This window comes from Neomonachus schauinslandi, chromosome 1 (genome assembly GCF_002201575.2).
Source record: "Neomonachus schauinslandi chromosome 1, ASM220157v2, whole genome shotgun sequence".
Taxonomy (NCBI): Eukaryota; Metazoa; Chordata; class Mammalia; order Carnivora; family Phocidae; genus Neomonachus; species Neomonachus schauinslandi.
In genome coordinates this window covers 188,981,411-188,994,840 of record NC_058403.1, presented here as the reverse complement: position 1 = coordinate 188,994,840, position 13,430 = coordinate 188,981,411, and the positions used below count along the sequence as shown (strand labels likewise).

Genomic DNA, 13,430 nt, shown 5'->3' with positions numbered 1-13,430 from the left:
AAAAAAAAAAAGGCTATGGCCCTCACTTGGAAGCATCGCTGGGTGATTTTAAGTAGTTCCAGAAGGGGTGTGTGGTTTGCGGGTCAGCGCTGTCCGGAGCCAGGCCCAGTTCCATGGGAATTGGGATTGGTTGGATCTGGGGAGGAGAGACCTGTGGCCAGATTCCAACCCACCGACAATGTAAGCAGATTCTAGGAGGTCCAGCAGGCATGGAGGGTGTTGGCTTATTTTATTCCAGAAAGAGGCTCTCAAGGAGGTGGAATCCTGCCAGAGAGGCTTCCAGCTGACCTGGCCGTTTCTCCTGTTACATTTCTGTTCCCTGTTTATACTCGACATAAACATCACAGAGCACACTCACATTTGAAAACCCCGTAGTCGGCTTTGATGGTCAGACATCGACGTTGTGATGCTCTGTAGCATTTCATTTTCAAGGCACTGGGAGTCTCCTGTTTCATGTGGGTGGGAAAGGGGGAGACCTTTTTGGGCAAGCTGCCATCTTTTTATTGTTCCAAGAGTTCGGTAAAGCATTTGAACCTTCACCTGTCAAAATCACTTTTGGAGCAAGGACTGTTCTTTCTCCAGCTTCTTAGAATAGCAGAACAAAAGTATCGTTTATCCCAATGAGACCTTAATGGGGGCTTTCCCGTTTGGACACCCACCTTGAATTCATTGGAAACAGAAGTTTTGGGCATTGTGTTTTTCATACATTTGGCTCAGATTTTTACTGGGTCATATTTCCCCCCCAAATCTTTTTCAAAAAAGACTCCTTTCTCATTCCTTTAGACCAACATGTGTAAGCTGGGTAAAAATAGAGCAAACTGGTTTCATGTTTTGATTTATGGATCAGATCTGCAAGTTTGCATTTGAAAAGCATTTAACACATAAATCAGGAAAGTTGAACTTTGCAGTCTGGTGCTTGTGGCTGGATGGGACGTTGTGTCCCGTTCAGATCCTGCCTGGTGCAAGACCAGACCCTACGTGGTCCACCACTGGTACCCTGACTAATGATAAGCGTACACATACTTTCCGTCCTTCCTGCCCTCTCCTCCCGCCCTTCTGAGGACTTGTTCTTCTCCCTGTGGTTTGAATAAAGGAAATTGGCATGGAAAATTGTTTGACCTGGAATTTCTTACGATTGGTAGATAGTAACTCAGTAATTATAGCACTTCAAAGACAACCTTATAACAGGACATCTAATCACAAAAATTCCGTCACGGTCAAGGGCTGTCACCTAGAGAAACATACATACGGTCTGATGGGATGAATTCCTCGGATGTCCAAGTTCTGTGCATGGTCAAGTGTTTTGTGCAGCTGATTGCTGCTTCATTGACCACAGGACCTCAGAAACAGAGGTGGCTTCATGGTCCTACAATTCAGAACCCTGCCCTGAGAAGGCTTCTGTGCTTGGTTTAATGCTCTGCTGCTGCTGTCCTGAAATCCGTAGTACTTTTTGGACAAGGAGTCTTGTATTTTCATTTGTTGCTGGGCCCCGTGAGTTACATGGACTGTCCTGCTTCAAAGTTATTCTTTATACAATTCATTACATAGAAAATCTTTGGGCACCTTAACTTTGAGGATTGCTCAAATCTAGAGTGTCTTAGCAGCCAGTTCATGATAATCTTTACTCTGCATAGTTTTACATGATCAAGCTTTATTATGACTAAATCTGCAATCATAAAGGTACCTTTGGTTTTTGTGGGTTTGGGTGTGCCCTGTTAAGAAGATCTTTTCTTTTCTTTTTTTTTTTTTTAAGATTTTATTTATTTGCGAGAGAGAGAATGAGAGACAGAGAGCATGAGAGGGAGGAGGGTCAGAGGGAGAAGCAGACTCCCTGCTTAGCAGGAAGCCTGATGTGGGACTCGATCCCGGGACTCCAGGATCATGACCTGAGCCGAAGGCAGTCACTTAACCAACTGAGCCACCCAGGCACCCAAGAAGATCTTTTCTTATAAGAGGACTAACAATAAACAGGTTAATTAAAAAAAAAAAAAAAGAAAGAAAAGCCTCCACCCTTTCGGTTTTAAGTGGCATTCCATTTATTGCTTATTAGCATGTGTGTATATTTCTCATGTGGTTGTAGTTGGGTTTCATTAAGTGCAATCCTGCGTGTGTTTAACTGACATTCAGGTGGTTTGTGGTGGATGGGTGGGTGGGACACGGTAAAGGGAGCTCCAAGATGGCAGAGGCTCAGTTACTCCCTAGCAGGTGCTCGTAATCCTGGAATGGGGGCTCGGAGGCTTGGTTTTTGTCTTGAGTGGGCCCTGGCACAGTCACACACATGCTGGTGGGAGCGAAGCGCCACCAGCTGTTGGATCTGGCCCTTGACTTAGGAGCCAGGGGTTGTCCCACAGGAGGATGGGATGAAGGGTCTTCCCATCAAAGGGAATACAGAACACATGGAGAGGTCCAAGGGGTTCAAAGCAGGATGTGGTCCAGGAATGAGGAGTCTCTGAGTCTACAGTGTGAACTATGGCAGGAGGAGGTGACAAGGGTGAAAAAGCAGGCTGGCTTTGGGGGTTCTGAGGGTGCTGTATGTCTAAGGAGTTGGACTGTGGGCATTCGGGACCATTGGTGACTTTGGAAGCACAGAGGTACTGACCAGAAAGATAGTTCTTATTTTGTAAGATTTTATTTATTTATTTGTCAGAGAGAGAGAGCACAAGTAGGGGGAGCAGTAGGGAGAGGGAGAAGCAGGCTCCCCGCTGAGCAAGGAGCCCAATGTGGGGCTTGATCCCAGGACCCTAGGATCATGACCTAAGCTGAAGGCAGATGCTTAACCGACTTTGCCACCCAGGCGTCCCATGACCAGAAAGATAGTTCTAAGGTTATGTGAGCAGGGTTCAGCTTCATGGCTGTTGAGCACTCTGGGGTGGGGGTGGGGGGCACATATTTACTGGGAAGGTGGAGAAAAGGATTTGCCAAGAGATGTAGGTAGAGAGGGAATTGACGTGTTGTAGAAACGACAACCTGGGGTTTGAAGGAGCAGTCCAAGATGGCTCTGACATTTTCAGTTTGGGGTCCTGGTAGAATGGGGGGGTTCAACAGGGGAGGTTGGTGGGGAGAGGGTGGAGGAAGCTGAGGGGGTGGTGGGTGAATAGATAGGGGAAGTGTATGGGAGGAGGTAGAGGGGAGAGAGAGGGAGAGAGAGATGGGGGTAGATAGGAAGGGAAGTGTGGGGGGGAGAGATGCGGGATAGATAGTAGGGGGAGAATGGGGGGAGGCAGAGGGAGAGAGAAAGTGAGATGGGATAGATAGGGGAAGTGTGGGGGGGTAGAGGAGGAGATTTTGTTGATAATGTTTGGATTTTGATGGATGTAGGTAGAGGTTGGAAAGAGGACAGAGGGCCACAGAGAAGCCAAGGGAGTAGAAGGTAGAAACCAGCAGGAGTGAGATTCCTAGAAGATCCCTGGAAGGGGCCTGGGTTTGCATGATCTGTTAAGCTGGAAGTAGACTAGAAAGGAGCCATAACCTTGGGTCAGTCACTTTTGCTCCTGGCAACAGAGACTTTCTCTGGCTGGATTAGCTTAACTATTGGGGTTTTATCTTAGCAGTGACTAACTTGTGAGAAGAACAGAGATGAAAATGATTGATAACACCCAGTGATGATGAGATTTGAGGGGAAACTGGCCTCTTAAACCTGTAGATGGGAGTGTAAACAGAAACAACTTTTTATAGGGAAAAGATATCTAGGACATAACAATTGGTGAAAAAAAAATTTCAAGACCCATTGTATAGTATGATATAAATTCAGGGCAGCAAACACATACACATATATATATGCACGTATAACCTGGTAGATCACATACTATCAAGTTAGCAGGTGGTTGTCTCTGGAATTCAGCTGCCCCTTTTTGTATTTCTGAAATGATTTCTTTAAAATTTAAAAGCTCTTTTTATTATGGGAAATTTCAAACATATATAAAAGGAGAGATAAAAGTCTAGTGCATTTTCATGTACTCATGATCTGATGACACTGGTAAACATTTCGGAAACTTGTTTCATCTATTCTCATCCTCAAGTATTCTGAAGCAAATTCTTTTTTTTTTTTTTTTTAAGGTTTTTTTTATTTATTTATCAGAGAGAGAGAGAGAGACAGAGTCAGGCAGAGGGAGAAGCAGGCTCCCCGCTGAGCAGGGAGCCCGATGCGGGGCTCGATCCCAGGACCCTGGGATCACGACCCGAGCCGAAGGCAGACGCTTAACGACTGAGCCACCCAGGCGTCCCATCTGAAGCAAATTCTAACATTACATCCTTTTACTCTGAAATGGTTCTGTGTGGTTCTCTAGCAGACGAGGATTCATTAGCAACCCAGGGGAATGTGCCAGCTCAGGCCTGTGCCTCTCTCCCCAGATAGCAAAGCCATCGTGGATGGGAACCTGAAGCTCATCTTGGGCCTGGTGTGGACGCTGATCCTCCACTACTCCATCTCCATGCCCGTGTGGGAGGATGAAGGGGATGATGATGCCAAGAAGCAGACGCCAAAGCAGAGGCTGCTGGGATGGATTCAGAACAAGATCCCTTACTTGCCCATCACCAACTTCAACCAGAACTGGCAAGATGGCAAGGCTCTGGGGGCCTTGGTAGACAGCTGTGCTCCAGGTAAGTGTCCTTGGCTGCCTAAGCCATCTCTTCGGATGGGGCTTTGTGGACCCCAAGCCTCGTGGCTTTCCAGGGACAAGCTGGGTTTGCTGGGGTTGGTGTATTCTCCTGGTGTTAGCCCACTGTAAGAGCAAAGGGAACTAAAAATGGTTCTGTTTACCTTCTAAGTGTATCCATTGACTTTTTGAACATCGAACTCAGTTGTTTACGCAAATTCCCGGTGAAGCCCGTAGTTCTTGGAGCAGGCCCTGGTTCAGCTTTCAGACTCCAAAGTCTTGCTTCTTCCCCCAGTTGGTGCCTGGTTTCCCATTGACTTCAGCAGAAACACATGGCCCTGTTAGTTGACTTGGCATGAAAATTGAAAAACTTCCATTGAGTGGAAAGTACCCATTTTTATCGACTGCTGGGTTGACTATATATGGCTTTCTCCACCCTTTTCTTTCTGGTTGCTATGAAATAGTGTTTGGTCAGGATCCAGCTGGAGGTTTTTCTACCCTTTTCTGAGTGGTTGAGTGTATACCAAGGTAGTGGTTATCCTCACTGGAGGGTTTAGATTGATGAGTAGAGTTTGCTGGTACATACTCAGTAGAAAAACCAGAGTCCATGTTTATATGCACCCCCAAAATTGTTTCTAATAAAAAATTTACTCTAATAATCATATTTTCCATTTACGAATACTCACATTCGTTTTTAGTAAGCAAATGGTTCTCACCATGCTGCAAACAGAGCTGGCTAGTCTGTATTGAATAAGAAGGGAGGACTGACTCCAGGCTTCATTCTTCCTTGAGAGCCTATCAGCTAGTGTTATCCAGAACTAACTCAGAGCTCAGCATTAGTTAATTTTCCGGCACCTTCTTCCTTGCTTCCACCTACAGACATATTTTAAGATACCTCTTTACCAGTTTGAACCTGTGGATGTTTACTTCAGTCCTATACTTCTTGTGCTTACAAAGGTTTTTAAGATGATTCTAGGTTTGGGCTTTTGGGCATGTGGATTTTTCAATTATACAGAAGCTAGCATAGTCTTTTTAGGTGTATCTAGGAACTGGATTGTGATATTGTGACTTAGAATAAGAAGTACATATTTGGTCTTTGTTCCTTTCCTGGCACAGAGCTCTAAAAACTGTTGGAATTTCTTAAGTGGTAAGAGCCATGATAATGGTTCCTTTCAACCGCACCTGAGTTTATGTTAATGAGGTGACTTTTGGACAGCCCCTAAGCATGGGGGTGGGGCCAGGAGAACCAACCATGTGATTAGAGGGTTGGAACTTTTAGCCCCATCTCCTGACCTCCAGGGAAAGGACAGGGGCTGGAGGTTGAGTTAATCACTAATGGCCAGTGATTTAATCAAATCGTGCCTACTTCACGTAATGAAACCTCCATAAAATTTCTCGAACTACAAATTTTGGGGAGCTTTCAGGTCAGTAAGCACATGGAGGTGCGAGGAGGATGGCACACCCCAAGGGGATGGATGCTCCATACCCCTTCTCCCATACCTTGCCATGTGCATCTCGTTCATCTGGTTGTTCTTGAGTTGTATCCTTTTATAATAAATTGGTAATCTAGCAATTAAACTGTTCTCCTGAGTTCGGTGAGCCACTCTAGTATATGAATTGAAGAAGAGTTGTGGGAACCTCCAATTTATAGCTGGTCTGTTAGAAGCCCAGGTGACAACCTGGACTTGCAGGTGACATCCAAAGTGGAGGAAGGGGGCATTCTTATGGGATTGAGCCCTTCACCTATGGGGTCTGACACTAACCTCCACATAGTTAATGTCAGATTTGAGTTAAATTGTAGGATATCCAGCTGGCGTGAATCCTACACATTTGGTGACCAGAGGACAGAAGTATGAAGGTGGTAGGAGGGAAAAAAAAAAAAACCCTGCAAAAAGGCACCAGGCCCAAGGAGTTTTACAGACTTTATTTATTTATACCACACCTTCAAGGAATGGATAATCTCTGTGTTAATGCGAGAAAATAACAGCCTGAAGGAGAAGTCTCAGCTTAGTCTCAGAATAGTTTCCATGCTGGCATACTCAGATCTGTTATACTTGTTGCCCTTAAGGTATATAATTGACTGTGATTTTTGGAAGAAATTGCTCTCTGAATTAAGATACCCAGGGGGTTTAATTTAAGCACGGGGCCTCCTTTAGTCTCTTCAGTCAGCTAATACTAACAGAATCTTTTGTGTTATGTTAACAGGTCTGTGCCCAGACTGGGAATCGTGGGATCCACGAAAGCCTGTGGATAACGCACGGGAAGCTATGCAGCAAGCAGATGACTGGCTGGGGGTCCCACAGGTACATACACGAGCAGCGCCATGTTCCGTGAAGCTATTTCCATCCTCCAGCTTGTTCTGGCCCTCTGTGGATGCCTCTTTGTGTCTACCAGGTGGTCTGACCTCCTCAGCATGAGCCTTCAAAGAGTATTGCCTCTGGCATGCTCCCATCTTCCTCAGTTTACCCATAATAATAGGTTCTTGTGGACTTGGGTGCTTATAGATCATTCAAAAATCTTATACTGCTCTTTGTCACATGTGGCAAATTTTGTAGTATTTTTGCTCCAAAGATCTTAAAAGACTGTCTTGGGACACCAGACTGCAAATGTAGACTTTAATGATTGGGTTGCACTGTAAGAAATAGCCAATATTTGACCACTTTTTACATATTTAAAAAGTCTTTTTTAAATCCAGTATCTTAGGGGAAGTCACAGGACTTAGAACTTTTTAAAAAATTTATACCAGGATAACCTACCATTATTGGAAATTGTGGAAGAATTTGTATTGCTCATAATCCTATCACAGGAATATAACAGGAGAACTTGGAAATTGGGTAACTCTTGGATACCATCCGCAGTAGCCACATTGCGTAGTTGAGGTCCTGTCTTCTAAGGTTTTCCAAGGAAGCTGAAAAACTGCCCCAGACTCCCATGTTTGAAGAGCAGTTGTAGGTAGCCAATGCCATGGATGGATGACCTCACCACAGGTTACATTATGGTCTAAGCTGGTGTTCAGAGCTGAGTTCTGTGTGTTTTATAATAGGATCTCTTGGGAGGTAGAAAAACTTGCCTGTATTTCTTTGGTTTGGTTTTGACATCATTATCTCTGCCTCATGGCCCGTTTCTTAGCTCTTCCACCCTTAGTAAGTGGTTTGGTATGTTTTTCATCTCCTCTTATAAACCTAAAACCATCTCCTTTTTGATGTTCATTTGATGTTGGCACTGTATAGTTGAAGGAGCTGCCTGGAAGAAATGTCAAATCAACGCACCTCCTACATTTTATGGAATGGGTGAAGGCAACTGTTCAAACCCAAGTAACTGTTTTGTTGCTGAACGCTAATTATCAGAATGTTTTCTGGTGTTTTTTTGTTTGTTTTGTTTTGTTTTACTGTGGGGTGAGGGAAGCTGGGTATATATGTTGTTCATCTGTATTTGGTTAACCTGGTTCATGAGACAGAGCCTTCTGTTGGGTCTGAGGAGTAGCGCCTTAGCTTCTCAGCACCCTTGTTGGGGGCAGAGGGATTTTTTGTACTGTTTAGGGCTGGGTCAAGTAGTGGACATGAGGCTGTGATGCCTTCGTTGGGGGATCCGGGGTGGGGGGGATGCCTACCTGTCCGGCATGGGCATAATCTTGCTCCTAAGCTGCATGTCAGGAGAAGTTCCTTTCCTCCCTATTTCTTTGAACAGCTCATAATGTCTTGAAACCCATTTTAGTCAGCTCAGGCTGCTGTATGACAAAATACCATAGACTGGATGGTGTAAACAACAGAGGCTTATTTCTCAAATCTGGAAGCTGGACGTCCAAGAGCAAGGTGCAAGCAGATTCAGTGCTTGGTGAGAAGGACCCTCTTGGTGACTTGCAGACAGCTGGCTTCTTTCTGTGTCCTCACATGGCAAAGACAGAGAGGTCCGGTCTTTCCTTCCCTTCTTATGAGGGCACCAATCCCATCATGGGGGCTCCATCCTCATGACCTCATCTCAACCTGCTTACCTCCCAAAGGGCACACCTGCTAAAACCATCACACTGACGGTTATGGCTTCAGCATATGAACTTCGGGAGGATACAAACATCCAGTCTGGAACAAGACCACATGTCTAATACATCGCTGTGTGTTGGCACCTTGTATTTATTACTATTTTTTATTAGTAACAGAATTACTAGAGATGTAGGCAATGAGTAGATGAGCAAAGCAAAAGGACAGTTATATACTTTTTGGTAATATGCTCCAATCCCTTGTGTACTTGTTTCTTCTCACTTGATGTAGCTTACCCCTTCTGGAAAGTTTCTCTGGGGGATGAGTGAGCTTTCTTTTGGGGACGGGTGTGCACCTCTGGAAATTACATATAGAATTGTCTGGAGGGGGTCCTCAGCTTCCAAAAGGAAGACTGACACCTCTAAAAGGTTAAAAACACTGACGTTGGCATGTCATTTTAATGTAATTTCACTTAATTTAGAGCTTGATTCAATTTCTTATATTTGTAGTGCTTGGCTTAAGAGACATTTGCAAATCTTTGACAGTTACAAGTGATGTGTTCTGGGCGTTCACCTACCAGGCTTTATTCTAGGTCATCACTCCTGAAGAAATTATTCATCCAGATGTGGACGAGCACTCGGTGATGACTTACCTGTCCCAGTTCCCCAAAGCCAAGCTCAAGCCCGGGGCTCCTCTAAAACCCAAACTCAACCCGAAGAAAGCCAGGGCCTATGGCCGAGGTAAGCACTGGTCTTGCTGGGTTTGAGGCTTGTCCTCTGGTCTTAGACATGGTTATGTGGCTTCAGGAGGAAGATGCGTAGCATCAAGAACGTATAGGCTTGACCCTTTAGACACCCCAGGCCTCCTTTATCAGCTGTTTTTTACCTCACGGTCCATTTGTTTGTGACCAGCGTTGCTGCTTCATGAATCTAGGCACTGCTGCTTTAACCTGATGGAGAACGAGGGGTTTGTAGCGCTGTGATTTTAGTGCAGTAATCCTGGGACGAAGAGAGGACTATTGTTTGCATTTTTCAGATGAGGCTTCAGAGGCCCGATCCACTGGAGGTGGGGGTGCCCACCCCAGATCACCACCATCAGCAGATGGGGGTGGAGCAGGAGTTGGGTCATCTGGCTGCTGATTCATTTCTCCTTTGGTCATGCTCCTTCTGCTTCAGATTTCTAGGTTGGGGGGGGAGCGATTGTGACCCCCAGACACTTCCTCGCCGAGACATCCTATTTATGATCACCAAGGCAGCTGCAGGGCAGTGTTGTGCTCAGAACATTATGGTGGGTTGAAGGCATTTTGTGAGGCATTTGGTGTTCTGGTTGGCACCTGACTTCAAGCACACCAGCTTTTTAAGAACACTGCATTTCAGCCTGGTGTGGTTTCTGGTAAAGATTAGCACAGTGAGGTACAATTTGTTCCCTTTTTTATGGAGAAGGGAAGGAATGGATTATATTTCTTAATTTTTATAACTACCATTGGGATAGCATTTAGACACACAAATTATCTTGTATATCCTCTGCTAGAATCTAACCATTCTAACACAATAGTTTTCTCTAGCCCTTCGTGTGTGTGTGTGTGTGTGTGTGTGTGTGTGAGATTGTTGAATTCTTTGAAAATCAGTTGCAGGCATCGTGACAGTTCACTCAATATATCAGCAAGCCTCTCCTAAAAATAGGGCATCCTCTTGCATAACCACCGTATTAATGATCACACATAAGAAAATTAACAGTATCATATCAGCTAATATCCAGTTTATATGAACATGTCCCTGTTGTCCTAAAATCATCTTTTATAGTTTTTGTTGTTTTATAAACCAAGATCTGATTAGAATTCACTTACTACAGGGGCGCCTGGGTGACTCTGTCAGTTAAGCGCCCAACTCTTGGTTTTGGCTCAAGTCATGATCTCGTGGTTATGGGATCAAGCCCAGGGTTGCTTGTGCTCAGTGCGGAATCTGCTTCAGATTCTCTCTCCGTCTCATTCTCTGTCTCTCAAATAAAATCTTTAAAAAAAAAAAAAAATTCACATATTATATTTCTTGTTTCTTTAGACTCTTTTAATCTAGAATAATTTCCCTGAAAAAAATTTTTTCCCTAAAAATTTGTTTATTTATTATTATATTTAGGGAGGTGGGGAGGGGCAGAGGGAGAGAGGAAGAGAGAGTCTTTTTTGTTTTTAAAGATTTTATTTATTTGACACAGAGAGAGAGACAGCAAGAGAGGGAACATAAGCAGGGGGAGTGGGAGAGGGAGAAGCAGGCTTTCCATGGAGCAGGGAGCCCGATGTGGGGCTCGATCCCAGGACCCTGGGATCATGACCTGAGCCGAAGGCAGACGCTTAACGACTGAGCCACCCAGGCGCTCTGAAGAGAGACTTTTTTTTTTAAAGATTTTATTTATTTATTTGACAGAGAGAGAGACAGCGAGAGAGGGAACACAAGCAAGGGGAGTGTGAGAGGCAGAAGCAGGCCTCCCGTGGAGCAGGGGGCCAGATGCGGGGCTCGATCCCAGGACCCTGGGATCATGACCTGAGCCGAAGGCAGACACTTAACGACTGAGCCACCCAGGTGCCCCTGAAGAGAGAGTCTTAAGCAGGATCTGCACTGAGCATGGGGCCCAATGCAGGGCCCAATCTCACGACCCTGAGATCACAACCTGAGCCGAAACCAAGAGTTGGACATGTAACCAACAGCATCACCCAGGTGCTACCTGGCCCCCCCACCCCGTTTTGTTTTTGTTTTTTTTAAATGACATTGACTTTCTGAAGAGTTCAGAGCACTTGCCTTGTAACAGGATATCCCATACACTCATTCCCTTTGAAGATAGCATTTCCCCACCTGGTATCAGCTTAGTCTTAAGGTAACACAGAACCAGAGCAGTGGTGCTGTATGTGGTTCTCAATCTTAGTGGTCAGGTTCTTTTCATCTGTCTTTTTAGCATGATTTAGAACAGCAGAGACAGCCTGATAGTTCTGGAACAAACCCACTTGCCATTTGAGGTTCCTTTTGGCATCAAGGTGCCGTCCGTGCAATCATTTGTATGCAATCATTGTATACATACAGTGAAGACAGTGTAGGGCCTGGGGACTTTGTTTGAAGCCCTCCCCGGATGTGCATTCACTCGAAGGTTGGCATGTCCATGCTTGCTTTAAAACTGCTTGCTCTGAGCCATAACCAAAGGTGGTGGCTGGAATAAGGAATCTTGGATTTTTCAAGGTTATGCTTCCTTCATGGCAAAAAGCTTCAAATGGCTGGGGTGCCTGGATGGCTCAAGTCTGTTAAGCGTCTGCCTTCGGCTCAGGTCATAATCCCAGGGTCCTGGGATCGAGCCCCGTGCTGGAGGGGGGGGTGTCCTTGCTTAGTGGGGAGTCTGCTTCCCCTCTCCCTTTGCCCTTACCCCCCACTTGTTCTCTCTCTCTCTCTCTCAAATAAAATATTGAAGAAAAAAAAAAGGCTTCAAAGGGCCAAATAAATCTCTTGTTGACAAAACTGGTCAGGTGGATTGAATCTAATCAAGGCATAAAATGCTTGTTTTCAGTCACCTTATCACTGGCTGTCCAGCTTCCCCATTGTTAATGTGAAACGTTTCCTTTCACGATGCTGTTTTCTAGAAAATGACTATTTGCTATAGTCAGGAATGTGGCTAGTCATTGCCATTTCCTTCATCTGCCAATTTTTTTTTTTTTTTAAATTTTATTTTTATGTAATCTCTACACCCCAACATGGGGCCTGAACTCACAACCCCAAGATCAAGAGTCATGTGCTCCAGTGACTGAGCCAGCCAGGTGCCCCTCATCTACCTTTTTTTTTTTCTTTTTTAAGTGTTGTGTCCTTGTGGAGGAAGCACACCTTAAAAAAAATACACACCTGTATATGTATGCATAGATACATATTTTTTTCATTTTTTTTGTTGTAAAATATGCATAACACAACATTCCCTATTTTAACCATTTTAAAATGTACCATTTAGTGACATTAAGTACATTCACTGTGTTGTATGGCCATCATCACCATCCATCTCCAGAACGTGTTTTATCTTCCCAAACTGAAACTCTAATCTCATTAAACTATAGTCCTCCCCTCCTCCCGCCCCCAGCCCCTGAAAACCACCATTCTGTTTTCTGTCTCTATGAATTGGCCTACTCTAGGTACCTCATGTAAGTGGAATCATACAATATTTGTACTTTTGTGTCTGGCCTACTTCACTTAGTATGTTTTCAGCATTCGTCCATGTTGTGGCATGTGTCAGAATTTTTGTTCCTTTTTAAAGCTGAATAATACCTCACCCCATGGATATACCACATTTTGCTCATCCGTTCTTCCATCAGTGAACATTTGGATTGCTTCCACCTTTTAGCTCCTATGAATAATGCTGCTGTGAACATGAATATGCAAGTATCTGAGGCCCTGCTTTCAATTTTTTGCATCTATACCTAGAAGTGAGATTGCTGGAATATATGATAGTTCTGTTTCCCTCTCTTTCTCTCTCTCTCTCTCTCTCTCTTTTTTTTTTTTTGAGAGAGTGAGCATGAGTGGGGGAAGGCAGTGTTGGGGAGGAGGGCAGAGGTAGAGGAGGAGAGAGAATCCTAAGCAGGCTCCATGCCCTGCTCGGAGCCCTGACATGGGGCTCGATCTCACGACCCTGAGATCATCACCTGAGCCGAAATCAAGAGTCAGACGCTAAACTGACAGAGCCACTCAGGCGCCCCTTTTTTCTTCTTAAGTAGGAGGACCAAGTGTCATTTTAGGCAACAGGGCCACACGTGAGGCCACACGGGTCGGGCCTTAAGATACTATCTTTGTCCTGTGGTGAACCCAAGGGCAGGGGCAGTTTTCTGTCTCTTGTGTGGCCACAT

General features: G+C 44.8%; 1 protein-coding gene across 4 annotated transcripts in view; it reads left to right on the top strand.

The window, feature by feature from the left end:
• The window catches only part of FLNB (filamin B), a 142,890-nt gene that overhangs the window by 51,143 nt on the left and 78,317 nt on the right, over positions 1-13,430 (top strand). For all 4 annotated transcript variants that reach the window (XM_044921341.1, XM_044921340.1, XM_044921339.1 and 1 more), the window contains exons 2-4: positions 4,351-4,599; positions 6,801-6,898; positions 9,162-9,309. In XM_044921341.1, the coding sequence (XP_044777276.1) occupies positions 4,351-4,599; positions 6,801-6,898; positions 9,162-9,309 (495 nt within the window). The remainder of the gene's footprint in view (positions 1-4,350; positions 4,600-6,800; positions 6,899-9,161; positions 9,310-13,430) is intronic.